General features: G+C 38.5%; 1 protein-coding gene and 1 pseudogene across 2 annotated transcripts in view; both read left to right on the forward strand.

Moving 5' to 3' along the window:
- Nucleotides 1–1,947: 1,947 nt before the first annotated feature.
- The window catches only part of WARS2 (tryptophanyl tRNA synthetase 2, mitochondrial), a 112,349-nt gene continuing 89,780 nt past the window's right edge, over nt 1,948–24,516 (forward strand). For both annotated transcript variants that reach the window (XM_032249586.1, XM_032249587.1), the window contains exon 1: nt 1,948–2,058. In XM_032249586.1, the coding sequence (XP_032105477.1) occupies nt 1,969–2,058 (90 nt within the window). In that variant the 5' untranslated portion in view covers nt 1,948–1,968. The remainder of the gene's footprint in view (nt 2,059–24,516) is intronic.
- On the forward strand, nt 14,875–18,189 carry LOC116531002 (annotated as a pseudogene).

Here is a 24,516-nt window from a genome sequence, read left to right on the forward strand (position 1 = left end):
TTATTAGAGAAATGCAAATCAGAACCACATTGAGATACCATCTCACGTCATTTAGAATGGCAATCATTAAAAAATCTGGAGACAACAGATGCTGTAATGGATGTGGAGAAATAGGTACACTTTTGCACTGGTGGTGGGAGTGTAAATTAGTTCAACCATTGTGGAAGACAGTATGGCGATTCCTCAAGGGCCTAGAAATAGAAATTGTATTTGACCCAGCAATCCCATTACGGGTATATATCCAAATGATTATAAATCATTCTATCATAAGGACATATGCACACATATATTCACTGCGGCATTATTTACAACAGCAAAGACTGGAACCAACCCAAATGCCCATCATTGATAGACTGGACAGGGAATATGTGGCCCATATACACTACGGAATACTAAGCAGCCATAAAAAACAATGAGGTCCTGTCCTTTGTAGGGACATGGATGAATCTGGAAACCATCTTTTCTCAGCAAACCGACATAAGAACAGAAAATCAAACGCATGTTCTCACTCACAGGCGGGTGTTGAACAACGAGAACACATGGACACAGGGAGGGAAGCATCACACACTGGGGTCTGTTGATGGGGACTAGGGGAGGGACAGCGGGTGGTAGGGATTTGGGGAGGGATAACATGGGGAGAAATGCCAGATATAGGTGATGGGGATTGAGGCAGCAGACCACATTGCCATGTGTGTACCTATGCAACAATCCTGCATGTTCTTCACATGTACCCCAGAACCTGAAGTGCAACAGAATATATATATATGTATATATATATATAAAGATTATTACTATATGGTTTTAATTTACTGTTTTGTTTTACTCTGCTAGATTTCAGCTCCTTTATAGGTATCTTTTATCTCCTACCTGTCCTTGGTAATTTTCAGTAGCTGGATGGATAAATTACAACAAATCATACAAAGGAATTCTCATGAATTTCTTCCAGTTATATTTTTTACTGAAACACTCGTAATCTGTCTAGCAGATTTTTTAGGTGAATTAACAGAAGCAGAAGAAGTGTATTAAACCTTCTTAGAATCCCAAAGTAATTTCTTCCATCAGGTATAACCTTCCGGCAGCCTTCCCTAAACTAAGTTAAAGCACCACAGTCCTAACCACTCCTCAAAACTTGGTGCTTGCTTCTTTAACACCTATTAAGTGTACACCATTTATTTATCTGCTACTCTATTAGACTGTATACATCCTGAAGGTATCTTCGTACCTTCAGTGCTGAGCACATTACGGTAGGGTTCAACAAAGTTTACAGGACAAATGAAATAAGGACACAGAAGCCCAGCGCGGTGGCGCATGCCTCTAATCCCGGCACTTTGGGAGGCCTAGGCGGATGGCTTGGATTGAGCTCAGGAGTTTGAGACAGGCTGAGCAACATGGTGAAACCCTGCCTCTACCAAAAACAAAAATTAGCCGGGCTTGGTGGCCCATGCTTGTGGTCCCAGGTACTCAGGAGGCTGACGCAGGAGAATCGCTTGAGCCCGGGAGGGGGAGGTCGCAGTGAGCCGAGATCGCGCCATTGCACTACTCTGGCCTGGGCAACAGTGAGACCCCGTCTCAAAAAAAAAAAAAAAAAAAAAAGGAAATGCGCCATATATGTCTCAAAAGACCATTTTTATTGCCCTCCAAGAGAACTGGGAGTTCCTAAACGAACTTTTTAAAGGTTGCCTTGGGATAGGATCAGAAAGGCAACCTAGTTGACTTTCTTCCCAGTTTAAAGCGCGGCTTCTAACAATACCCAAGATTCTCTCCTTCCAGACAAGGAACCCAGAGAAAAACACTGAAGCCCCACCCTGCTACTTTCCCACCTGCTCCGCAAAAAAGGCACTCAGCCTGACAGGGGCGGCGCGGCCAGCCGGGAGGCCCAGGCCGCGCCCATCAAGCAGGTGTCGCGAGACTGGGATTGGCTCTCTGAACCAACGTCATTCCGAAGAAGACGGTTCCGCCCCTTTCAAGATGGCGCTGCACTCAGCGCGGAAAGCGCGTGGGTGCTGGAGCTTCATCCGGGCACTTCATAAAGGATCCGCAGCTTCTCCCACTCCCCAGGTAACTAAGGCTGGCCCTTCCCTCGGCGGCTTCCCATCCCGCGAGGTTCTTCTCATCCCACTGCCTTCTATTTATTTTTCTCCTCTCGCTTCTTAGGGAAGCTACTTGCGTTCTGTCGCCTAAGGTCTACTCGCCTATGACTGCCCTCCTATTCAGAGCGTAATGACGTTGCAAGAATACGTGATGACGTAAAGCTCCCTTGGTGAAAAAAGCGCGCCGGTCCCTGCCCTCTTGTCTCCGCTTGCTGACCTCTTGCTTCTGCCTTCCGTCCTGGGAGCTGATCGCCGCCGCTGTTGCTGGGCAACGCGGTTAGCCAACCTCGGGCGTGATGTTTTCAGAAACCAGGGTTTTAGAGACTGCTGCTCTTCTCGTGGTCCTGTTACAGCTTTTACCCTCCTTACCCTAACAGCAAAACAGGGCGCCGTCGGAGAGACGAGAGAAGTCTTGTTAGGCAGTGGGCGGCTCATCAGCTTGGCAGTGTGGTACCTGAGCAAGTGTCTGCATCGTCCATTCCGCTTGCTTCTCGTGGCCCCACAGCACTGTATCTAGGCGGCTGTGAAAGTGATAGCAAGCTTCCCCTGTTCTGTCCTGCGCTTGACAGCATTGCCGTTACCATGAGTCTCGCGGGACGGAGACCACGTCGCGGCCTGGTCTAATGGTCTTAAATAATTGGAATTTTACCCTCATGGCAAAAATGTCGGGGGGAGGGGATACCCTTTCCGTTATTCGGACTTTTACCAAACGTCTTCCAAGTGCAGTCTCGGTAAGCACTTTGACATACGTTGTCTACAGGACATAACTTCTGGGAACGAGAGAGAAACGAGATAATGTGATTTTATTAGGTGATTTCCTGGCATCTTTTGCGTATTCATTGTCACCATACGGAGGTGTGAGGATGTCACACCTCTTGTAACTGGTGCGTTGAAAAGAGCACTAGAGGAAGGTAGTCCAGAGCTCCAGGGTTTGGTCCCCCACTTGATAGCTGTGTAACAGCTCACAATCTCTCTGGGTCTTTTTTTTTTTTTGCGCTTATTGGGTGGAGGAAGAGTTGGACTGATTGACATGTTAATGTTCCTTCAACCTCTGGGAAATCTATAGTTCCATGATTATGAAGCCAAAACAAAGCCAGTGGGAGTAATTATGAAAACCAAGATTTAAGTTCAAGTTATTTTTCTATTTATGTCATAAATTTTTTGAACTTTCGTTTTCTTTATTGTTGTGAGCCTCACACATTCTTATAAGCCAGTATATTAATATGTACCAGAAATTTCCTTGTCAACAAACAATTATTCAAATGTTACTTTAAATTTCAGCAGCAAAATTAGATAAATCCATCAAAAATTCCTCTCCTTGAAATTTGAGCGTTTGATTCTGCAGAATCAGAATTAGTTGATTATTTATAATTAATAACACATTAACATCTATGCTATCAAAGTACACCTTGGATCCAAACTTCCCCTTATTCCATACTAAAGAATTGACGATATCTTGAGAAAGTGAATCGAAGAGAAAAGAAATACTAGAGCCTGCTAATGACTGCCGGCCCAGGGAAGTTTCAGACACCAAGTCAATATAAATGCTAAAGAAAAAAAAAATTCTTAAACCTTTACTATTGTTTCAGTGACATTTATGAATAGGGCTATAAAAGTTAATTATTAATGTAAATTGTTTCAAGATGTAGAATTTCCAGTACAGATGAATGTTTCTAAACCTTTAATTTAGCTTTGAGTAGAATAAGAATTAAATGTGAGAAATTAAATATTTTTTTAAAGTATAAATCTATATATAATTTTAGTCATTGAAAATGATGGTTTGAAAGATTAATGTGGTCTTTTGAAAAGATACAAAATTGTGTTCATAGTGTTATTACAATATTATGTTTATATATAAATATTTATATAAACATATACATAAAAAGACTGGAAGGGAACAAACATTTTTAACTTTTCTATTTTGCTTTGGCCTTCCTGAATAATGGATTAAAAGTTATTTGTTTCCTTTTATAGAATTCCATATTTTTCACGTCTAAATTGAAGATATACACTTTTATAACCAGAAAAAAGTTTTGAAATCATAAATCTTTAAACAAATCTTTAGTCATTAATACCATTTGTGATATTTTAGGTTTCTGAGGAAGATACTTGTTCCATAGTACTGTTATTAAAATGACCTTAGAAAAGGACTACTAAAAATTTATGGCCACTTTTCCTGTATGTATCTTCTTTTTCTCTTGAAAAGCTTCCTTTGAAGTTAAAGGGATTTTGTGAACAGATGCAGAAATATGTGAAAGAAGCATTGGATTCTTAAACCAGATGCATTAGACATTTTTATGATATCTCATAAGCTTTGTAGAAAACAAAAATTATTTTGCAAGAGGATAGCATAATGGGAAAAAATGTGTATTTGTTATATGAATGGTTCTATCAAAAACCAAGAAATAGCGAAGTTACTTTTTATTAGTTTTGGCTGTGAACTTACTTCCTGAGGTGGAAAGCAAAAGTGAAGGAGCCATAGCAGTGCTATGTTAGAAACTGCAACTAATAAAGTATTGTGATTCCTAGGTTGTTTTGATGGTTTTTAGTGTTTTCTTTTTTAAAAACAAAATCTTGGGTAAAAAGCTTGGCATGGGGGCTCTTTGCTTATCTCAGATGCAGGCTTTTACCTCTCAAGGCCTGATGTAAACTCAAGTTCAAAATAAAAAATAGAGAGTAACAAGAATAACAGTACATCACTCCATACTCATTATGGGATGTCTACAGTTTATATGAAAACCGTTTATTTTGCCAGGTGTTGCCTGACAGAAAACTGTTGAAATCTGACAAGATGGGCGGAGTCAGAGGAATTAAGATCTGACATGTTACGTTTAAATGTTGATGGTAATAGGTAAATTCAAGCCTGTCATCATTGGCCAAACACAGAATCCATACTTCTTTAAGCATAAGTCATGATTGTATTGTGCAAAGAGTGAAATATTGATGGTTAATAGATGTTTGCAAAGATATTTGTTATCATTCAGTTGAAGTATAATAAACTGTCCACATTTTATTGCAGTTGAACATGCTTCATTATTAGCGGTTCCTAGCCTGGGTTTGACCAGTATTCACATAATGTTCTTGCTGTTAATGATTGCTAAGTATAGCCATTAGATGAAGAATTTTGCCTTCCAAAAAATAAGCATGGTTTAAAATTTTTGACCCTGTATTTAGTTCTCACAAGACTTAAATTTTTTAAATTTAAAAATAATTTTAGATTTACAGAGTTGCAAAATTGGTACAGAGAATTTCCGTATACCCTTCGCCAACCTTTGTCTTGAATAATTATAATACAGTTATCAAAATCAAAAAACTCATATTGGTGCAATAGTATTAATTTAGTTAACTTAGTTCAAATTTCACTCGTTTTTTTCACTATCCCTTTTCTTAGTCCAAGATCAAATCCAAGATCCCACATTGCATTTAGCTGTCATGTCTTTTCTAATCTATACACTTTCTCCCTTTCATGACCTTGGCACTTTTGAAGAGAACTGGTCAGTTATTTTGCAGAATGTCTCTCAATTTAGGTTTGTTTGATTTTTCTTTGTGATTAGACTCAGGTTATGGATTTTTGGCAAGAATACCACAAAGAGATGTTGTTCATAACAAGGCCTTAAGGCAGGTATTAGCACCTTATTTCAAACGTGAAGAAATAGACTTTAGTTAAGTAACTTGCCCAATGTCACACAATGGTGGAATTAGGGTGGTAAAATTTAATGCAGGCATTTCCTTCCATATTTTGCAATTAGTGTTTGTTAGTGTAAGTTTCGGCAATGTTAATGACATTAAATTGGGGTAGTTTTCCCACTGACTTTTAGCTTTTCCCTGCCATGTATTGTCCTTGCAACAGGCAGCATGAGCTAATCAGCATGGTATGTGTTCAAGAGCTGCAGCAGCCATCTGGGGATTTTGCTAGTTGATTACTCTGCCTGTTTGATGAGGTTACTTCATCTCCCCGTGGCAAATAAAGGTGTGCGGATCCACTCTCAAGCTCCTTTTAATCTCAGTTGGTGTGTCTATTTGTTTGAAGTGCTCTGTGGTTGGTTGCTTTTGTGAACTGACCTACTTTATTATAAATGATAATAATTAAATTGTTTGAAAAATAGCTTGAGCAGCTAACGAAAACTACTGATGGTAACTGTTGAAAATACAGAGGAAGAACAGTAGCTGAATGCTGAGGATTTATGCTAGCAGAAACTATGGCAGCCACGGCCTGGAAATTTTGAAGAGAGTGATGCTGCTGACCCCCAAATTCTTTCTCAGTGTATCTTTTGAATGACTGCAAGTTATGGAAAAGTTGTCTACAGAAGCTGCTAAAAATATATGTATGCACACACACAAATACATATATTTTTTACATAACTATATTTATACAAATTTGTTTATTTAAGCATCTATTGGCCAAGCACGGTGGCTGACGCCTGTAATCCCAGCACTTTGGAGGCCAAAGCAGGTGTATTTCTTGAGTTCAGGAGTTCGAGACCAGCTTGGGCAACATAGTGAGTCCTTCTCTCTATAAAAATACAAAAAATTAGCCAGGCTTAGTGGCATATGCCGGTAGTCCCAGCTAGTCAGGAGACTGAGGTAGGAAAATCACCTGAGCCAGAGAAAGCTGCAGTAAGTAGTGACTGCGTCACTTCACAGTAAGATCCTGTCTGAAAAACAAAAAAAAAAACCAACCCAAAACCCATCTGCCTGTCTGCCTATCCTGTATCTATATTTCGTGTCTTTCAGAAAAGGAACTAATAGCTCGTGCCTGCTGTGTGCTAAAGCCTCATGGTATGTGCTGTGCATACTTTATCTTAGTCACACAACCATTTGTAAATATTATTCTTCCCATTTTATGGAAGAGGAAACTAAGGTTCAGAGAGGTTAGGTAACTTTCCCAAGTTGCAGAGTAATAGATAGCAAGTGACAAAGTTCAAACCTAGTCTTGCCTATGCTTTTCCCACTTTAGCAAGAGTATCTTTTATCAAATGAAATCTTACATGAATCCCTGTTTTATAAAACAGATAAAAGCAAAGCTTTTCTGATTTAAGAAGCAGAGGAGTACTTTTAGCTCTGCTTGTTTGATTTCCCTCTCCCCCATCACCACCCAAACCCCCCCACCCCCCGCCAACTTACTTCACAACTCAGGGGCTCCCGAGACGGTACCACACAGTTTTGGATTTCTTAAGGTGTAGATTGAAAAATACCGCGGCTTCTGTAAATATCCATGTAAGTTTGTTGATCAGGACCACATATGATGGCTGGATTATTTTTAAGGAGCTGCACTGTAAATGAGTGGTTTGAGAGTATTTACTTCGATTTTTATGTATTTTGTAACTAAAATACAGTGTTCTATTGCTCTTAAGCTACGTGAGAGTACATGAAGTAATAGCAGCCAAACAACTTTCTTTCATTTTCTTGCCTTCTTTGTTTTTTACGGCTTATTTCTGCCTAACATGCAGGTCTTCGTGCACAAAGATAATGCTTTGGATTCACTCTCTCACTGTTGTAACTAACCCAGCCTCTAGCCTCCTCACAGAGAACACTTATTTTAGTTCTTTGCTTGACCCTATTCTGCTGCCACCATTCAGGAGTTCAAGAGTTTCTCTTCTGAAGATTACAACAGGAGGCCTAAATCTTCCTTCTAAATTTCCGCAAAGAAATTTACTCCTTTAGGGTAGAAGCTACTCAGCCACAGTGTGAGACCCTAGATGCCAAGAGATAATTTATAATCACAGAGATGATATGCTGACTCCAGCTTGACTTAATTTAACTCTGCTCAGGCATTTACAGTTTTCTCTCTACCATTTCTTAACAATATCCTATCTTTTTTTCTCCACTTCAGAGACTTCACAGATTTTCTTAACTTCTCTGCTTACTGAGCATAGCAAGGTCATTTGTAGGTCTTTGCACCGACCTATCACCTGAGTTCTGTTAGGTTTCTACTCATGAACCAAAATTCATCTGTAGCTTTCTTTTTTCTTGCCACAAAATCTTCCTTGTTTATCTTGAGCTACTCCTCCATTTCTAATTAAGAAAGTTCTAATTGAACTTACTTCTGGTTGGCTAAGAAACTTTTTTTTCCCTTTGCCTTCTAAACAGCAGAGGGAAGCCAATCTGATTTTTTTTTTTTTTTCTTTTTTGAGATGGAGTCTTGCTCTGTTGCCCAGGTTGGAGTGCAGTGGCATGATCTCAGCCCACTGCAGTCTCTGCCTCCCAGGTTCAAGCGATTCTCCTACCTCAGTCTCCTGAGTAGCTGGGATTACAGGCGTGCACCACCACACGTGGCTAATTTTTGTATTTTTCGTAGAGATGGGGTGTCAGTCACCATGTTGGTCAGGCTGGTCTCGAACTCCTGACCTCGTGATCCGCCTGCCTTGGCCTCCCAAAGTGTAGGATTACATGTGTGAGCTACTGCGCCTGGCCCTGATATTTAATTCATGGATATTCTTACAACTTCCACTTCTACATCCTTTGCATTCTTTGCGGATACACCAAACAGCATGCAAGAATTCAGTTTCTCCTTCATTCCTATCCTCATGTTCTGACTGTGACTCATTACAGTATGGGGCAGGCAACTCCACTGATAGAACTCTGAATGACCTTTGTTAGGTTGCTTCTTATCCCATTTCCTTGAGATGGTAGGTATAGATTTTTCAGTAAGATGGTTGAAAGTATAAAATAAAATAACATCTTACCTTGTAAAACATTTTAAAGTGGAATCTATTCTCTTTAATAATATTCTATTCTAATACAGTACTTTCTAGTTTTCAGAATGCTTCACATTCTCATTTACTTTTGAGTACAACATGCAAAGTTCATCTATTTAGCCATCAAAAATTTTTACTCACTGATTAAACTTTTATTGTGCCTTCCGTTTTTTTTTTTTTTAATCTAGTTTTGTAATGATGATGAATATAAAGTAAATATCAGTGTTCAAGTTTTACTTCAGTGGCTGTTATCCTATTTGGACTAAAATTAGTTTAATGCTTAATTCATTTTTGGGCCCTGGTCTGATAATTTCAGTTATTACTAAACGTGATAGTGGAGGTGGTGGCAATAATAGCCAATATTCATTGGATGCTTACTGTGTGCCAAAACCAGTTTTAAATATTTGACATTTATTAACTCATTTAATCCTCATAACTCAATGGGGTAGGTGCTGTTAGCCCCATTTTATAGATGAGGATGTTGAGAGGTTAAATAACTAACTTAAGGTTATATAGCTAGCAAGTGTTGGAACCAAGATGTACAGCCAGCCAGCCTGATTTCAAACCCTATGCACTAACTACAATGATGGTAAATTCTGAAACAAAGTACACATGTTAATTTGCTGATAACTGCCTTCTAACTTTCAAATCTGTTTCATGAAAGCCACTTATATATCTTGCCACGGTGACATGTAGAGTAGAAATTATAAATCATTCTTTGTTGTTGCTATTTTTACAGTCTTGTTTGGCTCAATGAATTATGAAAAAGAAGCAAAACTGTCTTGTAAATTTATCTCCATGTCTCTATTTGGCTACTGCCACTAGGATTACCGTGTATAAAACAAGGGCTTTTAACACATGAGTCCCAAGGTGCATGTAGGAAGTTCTATTTATACACAGTCTATAGCTGAAAGGTCAACCTGCACAGAGCCCTGCAGGCAGAGGAGAGGTGGTGAGAGCTAACACTGATGGATGACCAGGGGACTGCTATCTAGGGGTCTAGTTGGGATTTATGGCTAGCGTGCTTTCTTCAAGAAGTAGCAGAAGTACAAAGTGGGAAGGTGGGAGATATGGAAATAGTGGGCCATTTCTGCAAGGGACAAGGAATAATTGTATTCTAAAAGATTGTCCTTTTGAAGGAGTTATTAAAGAGATCTATAACTCATTAATTATGCAGTATTAAGGTGGGTATATTAGTATATTAATCAGAGTGCCAGTGAAGTTTTAAAATTAGCAACATTGGACATAATTCATTTTATACATCCAACAAGGGGCTTCTCATGAACTTTTCTTCATACTCCTCATGAACAGAGACTTTGCATGGACTGCTCAACTTTATTATATGAATAAAGCCTACTCTTTATTCACTGTGTTACTTTGGACCCCTTTTGGGAAGCAGGAGAATATAATAGTGAAGGGAAATGGAACTGTTTACTCAAATCCCTGATTTGGATTCCTGTCCTCCCTTGGGGAGAATGGTCTGAGCAGCCAGTTCATAAATTTGCTGGAAAAAAGAAGAGGTCTCTTGGGCTGAGGGTAATTGTGCAGTGCGAAGGTGGAGCCCCAAGGGAGATGTTAAGGACCAGACTATCTGGAACCCTTGCCAGTCCTGGGGAGAGAGCCAGATTGGCCCCCCACCATGACTACTAGTTACCTGGCCAACTTTGGCTCTTCCCATGGCTGGCAACCTTCCAGCTACTCCTGTGCCACTAAGCTGTGAGACATCCAGACTCAGTAACTTAGAGACGCAAGTTCATAGGGATAAACATTCACATGAACATTGTACTTGTCAGCTTAAAGTTGACTAGCTCTTCATTAAGAGGAAGTGTGGGAAAGCACACCATGCATGATGACTATTTGGATCAGCCAGGCCTGGCTCCACCACCACATTTTAATTGTGTGATGCCAGGCAGTTTTTTGACCTCCCTAAACCTCGGTTGTCTCATCTGCAACGTGTTAATAATACTCCTCACATTGTAGGGAAATTATGTAGATTTGAAATCCTACCATATGTAAAGTTCCTTGGCTACCACACAGCACCTGGTAGGTCCTCCCTGCTTGATGACTTCTTCAATAATATATAATTTTATCCAGCAACCTTTCTCTCTTTTACTCTTATCACTCAGTAGGATTCTTCCCATTGCCATACCATTCTTCCCTCCCACCACATCCTCCACAATCAGTCTGACCAGATTAAACTCCCAAAAGCAGAGCTCTAATTTGTTGTTCCCTTGCTGAGAAACCTGGGGGAGTTCCTCATAAAGCCCAGACTTTTCACAGACAAACATTTAAAACTTTGCACAGTCTGAATCCAAAATCTCTGTCTAGACCATTGCTATCTTACATAGATCCTTTGGCCTAGAATTCATAAATTTCCAAGTTTCCTCAGAGCTATTCCCTTTGACTTCCTTATTAATGTCATTACCTCTTCTTGGAAAGGCCTTTCTTCCTAACCTTATCTGTCTGTATTCTATCATTCTTTAAAAACAAAACAAAATATGTACAGCTTTTTGTGATATCAATTATATCACAGTAAAATGTTTTAAAACAAACAGCAACAACAACAACAAAAACCTCAGATATAGGTTCCAAAAACTTTGTTCTGAAGCTGGAAATGATTGCTTCCAGTTTGAAATTTTATAGGACATTGTGCCTTTCTTACAGAAAAAAGCCCACATCCTTTATATTTTGTCTCTCTGTGTAGGTGCTTGCTTTAAGATAGATGGAAGAGCATGCTCTTTTTCATTTAGACCTTTTGTGCACACCTCAGCAGAAAACAGTTTAGTGTACACTGTACCACAGGTGCAGCTTAGGCGACCACTCAGCAGGCAGACCTCAGCAGACAGTATGTTTCTGGAGGCCACCACCAGTGATGAAAGACAGGAAGACTCTTTCTGTTGTGCGCTGGCTGTGATAACTGGGTGTGAGAAAATGAGTTATTATAATAATAAAGATTTAATTCTTAAATCTTTGGCATCATAACATCCTGTTACAGAAAGAGCTCAGTAAGGATTTAATGAGTGAATGAATTCAGTGAAAAAAAATCAATGGGACAACACATGAGCCAGTGCATAGCATTGTCATCAAGGAGATTGTTGAACTGAAACCATACATTTTTGTGTGTATTTTTATTTAATTACAAAAGACGTGTAATGTTTGTTGCAGTAAGTGATCTTATTATTGCCCAAAGTATCCAGGTTTATAAATGATTGGAAGATCATACCAATTTTATTTAAATGATTCTTTGAGAGGGCGTGGATTTCCAACTTGTTGCTTAACTGACTGTTACTGTCACTCTGAACCTAACTGTATTTTTCACAGGTACCACTAATTATACTAGGGTTTTCCACCTCTTTATATTATACTGAGGTTTGTTACATCTGTATATAGAAAAGTGCAGACATAGGATTAAGATGAAAAGATTTTATTTTGCATATGGTTTTGCCTCAAAGGACTGTCTAGTTCAATAAATGTGCCATATTATCTATACAATTGATGTGGTTTTTACTATTATAATCAAGAGTGTGCTTTCTTCAACTCACAAAGGAAATAAAAAGCTCATTTATTGTATTGACATTGCCTTTCTTTTTTCCTCATTTACCCACGTTAAGTCCCGTTTAAGCAGCTTGTCAAACCATGCGTAGCCCTTTTGCTCTGTAGATCTTGGTATGCCCTGCATAGATGGAGAAAACAGCCCTAGGTTTCACTGCAGTATTACACAATATAGACAGTAAGGCCATATGTAAGCTAATGCAACTTCATTTTTCTTTGCACCTTAATAAATGCAGAGTAATGTGATTCAAGCATATTTTTATATCTATACAACCAAGGTTTTGCAAAAAATTTATATTTTCTTTTTTTAAAGTGGCCAGTGGTATTACAGTAGTTGGTCAGGAAAGCTTTATTGCTATGCTGGGTTACCACATTGTCATTACATGTTTAATAAAACCTTAAATTGTCCTATATCATATTTGTTAGAAAGAATGGGATTTTTTTGTTTTTTGAGACAGAGTCTCGCTCTGTTGCCGAGGCTGGAGTGCAGTGGTACAATCATAGCTCTCTGTAGCCTTGAACTCCTGGGCTCGAGTGATCTGTGATACTCAGCCTCCTGAATAGCTGGGACTACAGGCACAGGCCACCACATTTGGCTTTTTTAAAATTAAACACAAGGTCTTGCTATGGTGTCCAGTCTGATCTCGAGCTCCTGGGCTCGGGTGGTCCTCCTACCTCAGCTCCCAAAGCGTTGAGATTACAGATGTGAGCCACTCTCTCTAGCCAAGGGGACGGGTTTGATTGCAGCATCTTTCTGGTAAATCTATGACTAACTCTTTTGAGGCTGCTATAACGAAATACCACAGAATTAGTAGCATAAACAACAGAAATTTATTTGTCAGTTTTGGAGGCTAGGAAGTCCAAGATCAAGGTGCTGACACATTCCATGTCTGGTGAGGGCTTCCTTACTGATTCATTCTCTGGGATCTCTTTTATGAGGCCACTGATTACCTCCCAAAAGCCCCACCTCCTAGTACTATTAAATTGGGAATTAGGTTTCAGCATATGAATTTTGAGAGGACACAAACATTCTCTTGCAGTCTGTGACTACAGTGGCCAGACATCTTGTAAAATCCAGAACCAGTTATTCTTTATACCCATAAATCTTTAAAGTGTCTTTGAAATTTCAGTGTTTCAGCATCCACATATCTCCTGCACCGTTTCTCACATTCTAAAATAGAACAAAACTTCTTTAGCAGACCACATTTCCTTAATTTTGCTTGACAATATATTAGCATACCTATGACTAAAATAGAGACACATCTTGCCCTCTGTCTTTTCCATCCAGCAGACTTTTTGGTCAGGCTTCCGTGATACCCATCTCTTTGGAATTCAGATGCTTACCTTTAGACTGACCTTGTGTAGATATAGGGTCAGCCAGTTTCCATTTTTACCACAAGTTAGAAGGAACAGGGAACAAGAGGAATGGCTCTTCAAAAAGGAGTAACAAAGCCATGACCACTGATGGGATTACTGCAATTTAAATGGGAATACCATTTAAATTGCATTTTCTACAGGGAGATCATTAAGAAAAAAGCATGTATAGTAGGTGGAAAAAGTTAAATCAAGCTTTTTTAAACTTCTCTCAGTTCAAACCCAGGGGAAGAGACCAGAGTTGAGGAATTAAAACAGGGAGACAGAGATGGGAGAAGAATCATTAGAGTATAGATCTAAGGATTCCAAGGGAGTAGAGAATTTCAAAGATGAAGACTAAGAATTATCCATTAGAATTTAGCCTATAATCCCAGCACTTTGGGAGGTGGACGGATCATCTAGGTCAGGAGTTCGAGACAAGCCTGGCCAACATAGTAAAGCCCCATCTCTACTAAAAAATACAAAAATTAACTAGCTATGTGGCAGGCTGAGGCAGGAGAATAGCTTGAACCGGGGAGGTGAAGGTTGCAGTGAGCCAAGGTAGTGCCACTGCACTCTAGCCTGAGCAACAGAACAAGACTGTCTTAAAAAAAAAAAAAAAATTAAAAGAATTTACAGTTGCTATTATCACTAAAGATGTTAGCAACAAAAGCTTTAGAAGAGTTATTGGTGCAGAAGCTTAGTTACCATGAGAGAAGAGGTGAGAAAGTGAGGTTTGTTCTTTGGAAGATCCTGATTGAGAAGAGAATGAGCAGGTGAAGGGAGCTATAAAGAGTGGCCTTACCAAAAAATTTTTTGACGGTAACGTCTATTAGGATGAAAGAAACTCGAGCATGACTATAAGAGCCAGTGAAGATAGAAAGATTGACAGGCCGGGCGCGGTGGCTCACGCCTGTAATCCCAGCATTTTGGGAGGCCGAGGCGGATGGATCATGAGGTCAAGAGACCGAGACCATCCTGGTCAACAAGGTGAAACCCCGTCTCTACTAAAAATACAAAAATTAGCTGGGCATGGTGGCGCGTGCCTGTAGTCCCAGCTACTCAGGAGGCTGAGGCAGGAGAATTGCCTGAACCCAGGAAGCAGAGGCTGCAGTGAGCCGAGATCGCGCCATTGCACTCCAGCTTGGGTAACAGGAGCGAAACGCCGTCTCAAAAAAAAAACAAAAAAACAAAAAAACAAAACATAGAAAAAGATTGACAACACAGGAAAGAGATGGAAGAAATAGGAAAACATGTCGTCCATAGCAAATGACTGAACACTAGGAGAGTGGGAGAAAGGTAGAGATAAGTGGGGGTCCAGATAAGTTTGTGGAGAATGGCATGGGAAGTTGAGGAGCCCCAAAACCTGTTAAGCATGATTTTCTCAGAGGGCTTCAGTTCTGAGGAGATGTTATAGGTTATTGGGTTTGTGTATGAATTCTGCAGTCAGACTCCTTGCATTCAAACCAGAGTTTTTGCACTCAATATTTAAATGGGTATCCTTGGGCAACTTACTAAACCTCTCTATACCTCATTTTCATTTATAACATGGAGAAGAACATGGAGATAAAAGCTTGAGCTGTATAGCTAGACTGCCAGGATTTGGAGCTAGTAAGTTCTACTGCTTACTGGCAGTGTGACCTTGTGAAGTCACTTGATTTTTCTGTGCCTTAATTTGTTTTTTCATCCATAAAACAAAGACAATAATAGTATATAGCCCAGTTTTTGGCTCTGAGCAGCACCATGGCAGTTGGCAAGAACAAGCACCTTAGGAAAGGCTGCAGAAAGGGAGCCAAGAAGAAAGTGGTTGATCCGTTTTCTAAGAAAGATTGGTATGATGTGAAAGCACCTGCTATGTTCAATATAAGAAATACTGGAAAGACGCTAGTCACCAGGACCCAAGGAACCAAAATTGCATCTGATGGCCTCAAAGATAGTGTGTTTGAAGTGAGTCATACTGAGTTGCAGAATGATCAAGTTGCATTTAGGAAATTCACGCTGATTACTGAAGATGTTCAGGGCAAAACTTCCATGGCATGGATCTTACCCATGACAAAATGTGTTCCATGGTCAAAAAATGGTGGACGATGATTGATGCTCATGTTGATGTCAAACTACTGATGGTTACTTGCTTCATCTGTTCTATGTTGGTTTTAGTAAAAAATGCAACAGTCAGATATGGAAGACCTCTTATGCTCAGCACCAACAGGTCTGCTAAATCCTGAAGAAGATGATGGAAATGATGACCTGAGAGGTGCAGACAAATGTCTTGAAAGAAGTGATTAATAAATTGATTCCAGACAGCATTGGAAAAGACATAGAAAACGCTTGCCAGTGTATTTATCCTCTCTATGATGTCTTCGTTAGAAAGGTAAAAATGCTGAAGAAGTTTTGAATTGGGAAAACTTGTGGAGCTTCATGGTGAAGGTGGTAGTTCTGGAAAAGCCACCAGGGACGAGACAGGTGCTAAAATGAGCTGATGGATATGACCCACCAGTCCAATAATCTTTAAAGCTCAGACTAGTGGCAAATAAAAAGTCCTATTTGTGAAAAAAAAATAGTATCTACTTCTGAGTGTTACTGTGAGTGTGAGAATTCAGTGAGTTAATATTTGCGACTATCTAGAACAGTGCCAAGCACACTGTATGTATCATTTAAGTTTTTAAAAAGGGTAAACACTGCTCAGAGCCTAATTGAAATTAGAAATCACAAATTAGATTTGGAACAAAATTCTGCATTTTTTTTTCCCCAAAACTGCTTAACTAGTAAGTAAGTAAGTGAATGAGTTCTTTACCCTTGATCCAGGATTAGAGTGTTTGTCTTCACTATTGGGACACTTTGGCAAGGGGAGCTGAGGTTGCTCGGGAGAACGTGGTCCAAGTGATGACCTTGGGGCCAGGCTGGGTAGGGAAGAAGAGAAGACAGGTAGAGACTGCTGTACCAGCAAAAAATGGAAAAAATTAGAGGCTATGATTTCTAAATAAACTTGAAGAGCAGATATAGTGGGGATTTAAGGATAAAAGGGTTAAAAGGTAGAAGGTTGCAGACTGAGTAGAATATAGACATTTATGATTTCAAAAATGGAGAAATTCTATATGATGGCAAGGCCCAGGGTATAACGTGGGAATAAAGGATTGAGGTTGAGGAGATCCAACAAATGTATTGAATGCTAGTGTATTGGATCGGTAGTCTACCTGCTAATTGAACTCTCTTAGAGAATAGAATTTGAGGCAAAGAGAGGGCCAGCATCCTAACCCTTTAATCAGTTTAGAAGAGTATTCAAGAGGTGGAAAAATAACAACAGAGACCTGAATAAGTGTAAACATCTACTCTTCTCTCATTTATATAGTCATGTAAAACTTTTTGGACCCAATGTCTCGTGAATGATTAAAAAACCCTGTTCAATGGAGGATTATTTGAATATGTCACGTGGTGAATTCTGTCCTCATCTCTAATTCATGAGAGTAATAAAGTTGTGAGTATTTTATAATATTGATTCATTCAGTAAATATTTATTGAGTACTTATGATGTGGTAGATATTGGAGATAGACCATTGAAAAACAAAAATCTTAAATTCCAGTAGGAGAGACAGACAACAAGTAAGTAAGATATATAGTATGTTAGATAACAGTGATATGGAGAATAAAACAAAGCAGGAATTAGGAGGTTTCAAAGCTGTAAATTGGTTGGTCAGCAGAAGCCTCCAAAAAGGTGACTTTTAACAAAAGACCTGAAGGTGGTGAGAACATGTACAAAGTAGACATCTGGGGGACTAACATGCCAGGAGGAGGAAGGAAGAATGGAAAGGCCATGAGGTGGGGCTAACCTGGAATGTTTGAAGACCAGCATAGAGGCCAGTACGGCCGCAGGAGAGAGAGCATTTTCTTTAACAAATACTATATAGTACTTTCTATATATTGGATCCTTTTCTAAATACTTCACAAGTATTAACTCATTTCATTCTTAGAACAACCCTGTAAGACAATACAGATGAGGATCTGTGAAACAGATGTTAAGCAACTTGTCACACAAGCAACAGAATGCACACAGCTAACGGGTGAAGAGCCAGGACCCTAACCTTGGGGTGGTTTGCATTATGCTGATCACCATAGTATTAGTATATGAAGTCAGATGGCTAATAGGAGGGTAGACATGGAGAGGTCAGTTGTGTAGAATCTTAGAATCAATTGTAAAGACTTTGGCTTTTTGTGGGATTAAATTGGGAAGTCATGGGAAGCTTTTGTGTGGAAAAGTAGCGTGATCTGATGTCAGTTTTAAAGCCACACTCTGGCTACAAGAGGGACAAGAGTAAAAGCAAGGAGACCATGTAAGAGGCTACAGGATTCAAGCAGGAGATGATGGTGGCTTGGACTAGGGTGAGTAGTGAAGATTGTTTTATGAGGTGTGATCAGGTTCTGGATATTAATTTTGCCATGTTTTGTTGTGTTATGTTATGTTATGTTATTTTATGTTACGTTGTTTTGTTATGTTATGTTATGTTGTAACATAACCTCACTCTGTTGCCCAGGCTGGAGTGCAGTGGCACAATCTCAGCTCACTACAACCTCCACCTCCTGGGTTCAAGTGATTCTCCTGCTTCAGCCTCCCAAGTAGCTGGGACTACAGGCATGTGCCACCATGCCCGGCTAATTTTGTATTTTTAATAGAGACAATGTTTTGCCATGTTGGTCAGGCTGATCTCAAAATCCTAAGCTCAAGTGATCTGCCCACCTCGGCCTCCCAAAGTGTTAGGATTACAGGCATGAGCCACCACACCCGGGCATGAATATTTATTTTAAAGAAGGTAGAATAAATAAGATTTTCTGACTAATTAGATGGAGGATGAAAGAAACAAGAGTCAATGATGTTTCCAAAGTTTCTGGCCAGAGCAACTGGAATAATGAATTTGCAATTTACTGAGATAGTAAACAATGCAACAGTAACAAGATTTTGGGAGGGAAGATCGGGAGTTATCAGGAGTTAAGTTTTAGGCAAATTGAGTTTAAATGCTTAGTGAACATTTTAGTGGACATGTCAGGTAGGCAGTTAGATACGTGAGACCAAAGCACAGGAGAGAAGTGCAGATGGAGATGTACATTTGAGAGTCCTCTGTATAGACTGTGCGTAAAGCCTTGAGATGGGGTGTGATTATCTGTGCAGTAGGCATAGAAAGAGAAGAGGGGAGGGAAGGGGAAGAAAGGGGAGGAGTTCAACTACTGAGACTGTGAACATTCCAACATTGAGTTTGGAATGATGAGAAGAACCAGACAAGATACTATTGTCCAGGTAGGCATAAGAGAATTAGGAAATGGGAACATGCTGGAAGCCAATTTAGGAAAATGTTTTATAGGCTAACATTAATGTGTGTGTGTGCATGCACTTGTGTGTGACTCTTGCACAGTCACAAACACCCCCCCTCCCGACACACACACATATCTTATATGTAGATGGAGTGATGAGGAATCCCAACTACTTTTCTTCACTGATTACCATAGTCTCTACTTACAGCCAGATTTAATTGGGAAGCCACATTATCAAAAAAGATAGCTTGATGGGTATGGAACCACAGCAAAGGGAGTTCACTGAGGCACCTCATTGGGTAGGGCAATCAAGCTATCATTATCCAAAGACCCATCTCCAGTGTGGGACACCTGTTTCTTGGGCAACATACTGCCACCTGTGCCATAGTGCTAACTCCCTTGGGTAGTTCTTTAAAACGCAAGGCCAAATTTTCCTAGTACGTAGAGCTGCTTTTTTAAAGCTTCCACTTCTCAAGGGGACATACCCTTTCTTTAGATACATTAATATGCCTAATCTGTTTCTATTAACTGTATTAAGTCTTGTCCTCAGAGTTCTTAACACTTTTTGAGGGGATAAGGTGGGGTTACTATTTCTTTTGATTAAAATGTGGACCTTCTATCTTGGAAAATGTATATATGCATTCTCAAAACTTTGTATACAGTTTCACAAGTCCATAAACCCAAGATAAGAACTCCTACATTTTTTTCCCTTTCCTCAGAGAGCTGTATTTTCCTTCCTTCCCAGTTTCTCTTTTCTTTTTTTTCTCCCTCATCCACCTTGTATCCATTTTCCCCAAGTCTCCGGAGTCTATTCTGTCATTCTTATACCATGGTGTGTTCGTAGCTTAGCTCTCACTTGTGAGAACATACTATGTTTGATTTTCCATTCATGAATTACTTCACTTGGACTAATGGTCTCCAACTTCATCCAGGTTGCTGTGAATGTTATTATTTCATTCCTTTTCATGGCCGAGTCATATTCCATTATATATATATATGTGCCACATTTTCTTTACCCACTTGGCTGATGGGCATTTTGGCTGGTTCTGTCTGGATAGGTACCCAGTAGTGGGATTGCTGAATCAAATGGTAGTTCTACTTTTAATTCTTCGAGGAATCTACGTATTGTTTTCCAAAGTGGTTGTACTAGTTTACATTCCCACCAGTAGTGTAAAACTGTTTCTTCTTACCACATCCAGGCCAACATCTATTGTTTTTTTATTTTTTTTTAAATTATTGCCATTTTTGCAGGAGTAAGGTCATATCACATTGTGGTTTTGGTTTGCATTTCCCTGATGATTAGTGATGTTGAGCATTTTTCCATGTGCTTGTTGGCCATTTGTATATCTCCTTTTGAGAATTGTCTCTATTGATGTCCTTAGCCCACTTTTGCTAGGATTGATTGCCTTTTTCTTGCTGATTTGTTTGAGTTCTTTGTAGATTCTGGATATTAGTCCTTTGTCAGGTCTATAGATTCTGAAGATTTTTTTCCCCATACTATGAATTGTTTGCTCTGCTTATTGCTTTTGCTGTACAGGAGCTTTTTAGTTTAATTAAGTCCCATCTATTTATCTTGGTTTTTGTTGCATTTCTTCTTGGGCTCTTGGTCATGAACTCTTTGCCTAGGCCAATATCTTGGAGAAGTTTTCTGAGGTTATCTTCTAGAATTTTTATGGTTTCAGGTCTCAGATTTAAGTCTTGGATCCATCTTGAGTTGATTTTTATATAAGGTGAGAGATGAAGATCCAGTTTCATTCCTTTACCTGTGGCTTGCCAATTATCCCAGCACCATTTGTTGAATAGGGTATCCCTTCCCACTTTATGTTTTTGTTTGCTTTCTCAAAGATCAGTTGGCTGTAAGTATTTAGCTTTATTTCTGGGTTCTCTATTCCATTCCATTGTCCTATATGCCTGTTTTTATGCTAGTACTATGCTGTTTTTTATTTTATTTATTAATTTTATTTTTATTTATTTAGTTTATTTTTTAAAAGTATTTTATTTTGTTTTGTTTTATTTTATTTTATTGCAGCTGTTGTAAAAGGGGTTGAGTTCTTGATTTGATTCTCAGCTTGATTACTATTGGTGTATAGCAATGCTACTGATTTATGTACATTGATTTTGTATCTGAAACTTTACTGAATTCATTTATCATCTCCGATTTTCTTCAGCAGTTTTGTAGATTTCCTTGCAGAGATCTTTCACCTCTTTGGTTAGGTATATTACTAAGTATTTCATTTTGTTTTGTTTTATGTTATTGCAGCTGTTGTGAAAGGGGTTGAGTTCTTGATTTGATTCTCAGCTTGATTACTATTGGTGTATAGCAATGCTACTGATTTATGTACATTGATTTTGTATCTGAAACTTTACTGAATTCATTTATCAGATGTAGGAGCTTTTTGGATGAGTCTTGGGTTTTCCAGGTATACGATCATATCACTGGCAAAGAGCAACAGTTTGACTTGCTCATTACCAATTTGGATGCCCTTTATTTCTTTCTCTTGTCTGATTATTCTGGCTAGTAGAATTGGTGAAAGTGGGCATCCTTGTCTTATTCCAGTACACAGAGGAAATGCTTTCAACCTTTCCCCATTCAGTATAATGTTGGCTATGGGTTTGTCATAGATGACTTTTATTACCTTAAGGTATATCCCTTCTATGCCAATTTTTGCTGAGGGTTTTAATCATAAAGCAATGTTAAATTTTGTCAAATGTTTTTTCTGCATCTATTGAGACGATCATATGATTTTTGTTTTTATTTCTGTTTATGTGGTATATTATTACATTTATTTCCTTGTGTATGTTAAACCAACCCTGCATCCCTGGTATGAAACCCACTTGGTCATTTTTGATATGCTGTTGAATTCAGTTAGCTATAGAAGATTTTTGTATCTGTGTTCATCAGGGATATTGGTCTGTAGTTTTCTTTTTTTGTTATGTCCTTTCCTGGTTTTGGTATTAGGGTAATGATGGCTTCATAGAATGAGTTAGGGAGGATTCCATCTTTCTCCGTCTTTTGCAATAGTTTCAGTAGGATTGGTAGTAATTCTTCTTTGAATGTCTGATAGAATTTGGCTGTGATCAATGTGGTACTGGACTTTTTTTTGGTGGCAATTTTTTAAAAATTACTGTTTCAATCTCACTACTTATTATTTTTTAATAGTTTCTGTTTCTTCCTGGTTTAATCTAGGAGGGTTGTATATTTCCAGGAATATCCATCTCCTCTAAGTTGTCTAGTTTATGTGCATAAAGGTGTTCATAGTAGTCTTGAATTATATTTTGTATTTCTGTGGTATTAGTTATAATATCTCTTATTTCATTTCTAATTGAGCTTATTTGGATCTTCTGTCTTCTTGGCTAATCTCACTAATAGTGTATCAATTTTTTTAAATCTTTTCAAAGAATCAGGTTTTTGTTTATCTTTTGTGTTTCTGTTTGTTTCAATTTTGTTTAGTTCTGCTCTGATCTTTGTTATTTTTCTTCTGCTGGGTTTGGGTTTGGTTTGTTCTTGTTTCTCTAGTTCTTTGAAATGCGACCTTAAATTGTCTATTTGTGCCCTTTCAGACTTTTTGATGTAGGCATTTGTTACTGTCAACTTTCCTCTTACCACTGCTTTTGCTATATTCCAGAGGTTTTGATTGGTTCTGCCAGTATTATCATCTAGCTCAAGTAATTTTTTAATTTCCATCTTGATTTTATTGTTGACCCAAGGATCATTCAGGAACAGATTATTTAATTCACATGTATTTGTATAGTTTTGAGGGTTCCTTTTGAAGTTAATTTCCAGTATTATGCCACTGTGGTCTGAGAGAGTACTTGAGATCATTTCATTTTTCTTAAATTTATTGAGATGTGTTTTGTAGCCTGTCATATGGTCTATCTTGGAGGATGTTCCATGTGCTGATGAAAAAAATGTGTATCCTGCAATTGTTGGGTAGAATATTGTATAAACATCTGTTAAGTCCATTTGTTCTAGTTTAAATCCATGGTTTCATGGTTGACTTTCTGTCTTGATGACCTGTCTGGTGCTGTCAGTGGAATATTGAAGTTCCCCACTATTATTGTGTGGCTGTCTATCTCATTTCTTAGGTTTAGTAATAATTGTTTTATACATTTGGGAGCTTCAGTGTTAGGTGCATATACATTTAGGATTGTGATGTTTTCCTGTTGGACTAATTCTTTTACATTATATAATGTCTCTGTCTTTTTTAACTGTTGTTACTTTAAGGTCTGTTTTTTTCTGGTATAATGGTATAATAGCTATCTCTGCTCGCTTTTCATATCCATTTGCATGGAATATCTCTTTTCCACTCCTTTGCTTTAAGTTTATGTGAGTCCTTTTGGGTTAGGTGAGTCTCTTGAAGATAGCAGATACTTGGTTGGTAAATTCTTTTCCATCCTCCCATTCTGTATCTTTCAAGTGGAGCATTTAGGCCATTTACATTCAACATTAGTATTGAGATGTGAGGTACCTACTGATCTATTCATCATGCTAGCTGTTGCCTGAATACCTTGAGGTTTTTAAAATTGTGTTACTTTTTTACAGGTTCTGTGATATTTATGTTTTAAGGAGGTTCTATTTTGTGTATTTTGAGGTTTTGTTTCAAGATTTAGGACTCCTTTTAGCAATTCTTTTAGTGCTGGCTTGGTAGTTGCAAATTCTCTCAGTAGTTGTTTGTCTGAAAAAGGCTTTATCTTTTATTTATGAAGCTTAGTTTTACTGGATACAGAATTCTTGGCTGATAATTATTTTGTTTAAGGAGGCTAAAAATAGGACCCCAATCCTTTCTGGCTTGCATGGTTTCTGCTGAGAAATCTGCTGTTAATCTGATAGGTTTTCTTTTATAGGATACCCGATGCTTTTGACTCACAGCTCCTAAGATTTTTTCCTGTCTTGACTTTAGATAATCTAATGACTTTGTGTGTAGATGATTATGTTTTTGTGATGAATTTCTCAGGTATTCTTTGAGGTTCTTATATTTGGATGTCTAGATCTCTAGCAAGACCAGGGAAGTTTTACTCAATTATTACCTCAAATAAGTTTGCATAACGTTTAGATTGCTTTTCTTCCTCAAGAACACCAATTACTCTTAGGTTTGGTCATTTAACATAATCGCACATTTCTTGGAGGCTTTGTTCATTTTTACAATTCTTTTTTCTTTGTCTTTATTGGATTGGGTTAATTCGAAGGCTTTGTCTTTGAGCTCTGAAGCTTTTTTTTCTACTTTTTCGATTCTATTTTTGATACTTTTCAATGTGTTACGCATTTCTCTAAATGTGTCTTTTATTTCCAGAAGTTGTAATTGTCTTTTCTTTACCATATCTATTTCTCTGGGGACTTTTTCATCCATATCCTTTATTTAAAACAAATTTTTTAAAATTGTTTTTCACCTTTCTCTGGTGCTTCCTTGCTTAGCTTAAAAATCAACCTTCTGAATTATTTTTCTGGCAATTCAGAGATTTCTGCTTAGTTTAGATCCATTGCTGAAGAGCTACTGTGATCTTTTGTGGGTATAGAACCTTGT

This window comes from Sapajus apella, unplaced genomic scaffold, assembly GCF_009761245.1.
Source record: "Sapajus apella isolate SASKATOON/1434 unplaced genomic scaffold, GSC_monkey_1.0 scaffold69, whole genome shotgun sequence".
NCBI lineage: Eukaryota > Metazoa > Chordata > Mammalia > Primates > Cebidae > Sapajus > Sapajus apella.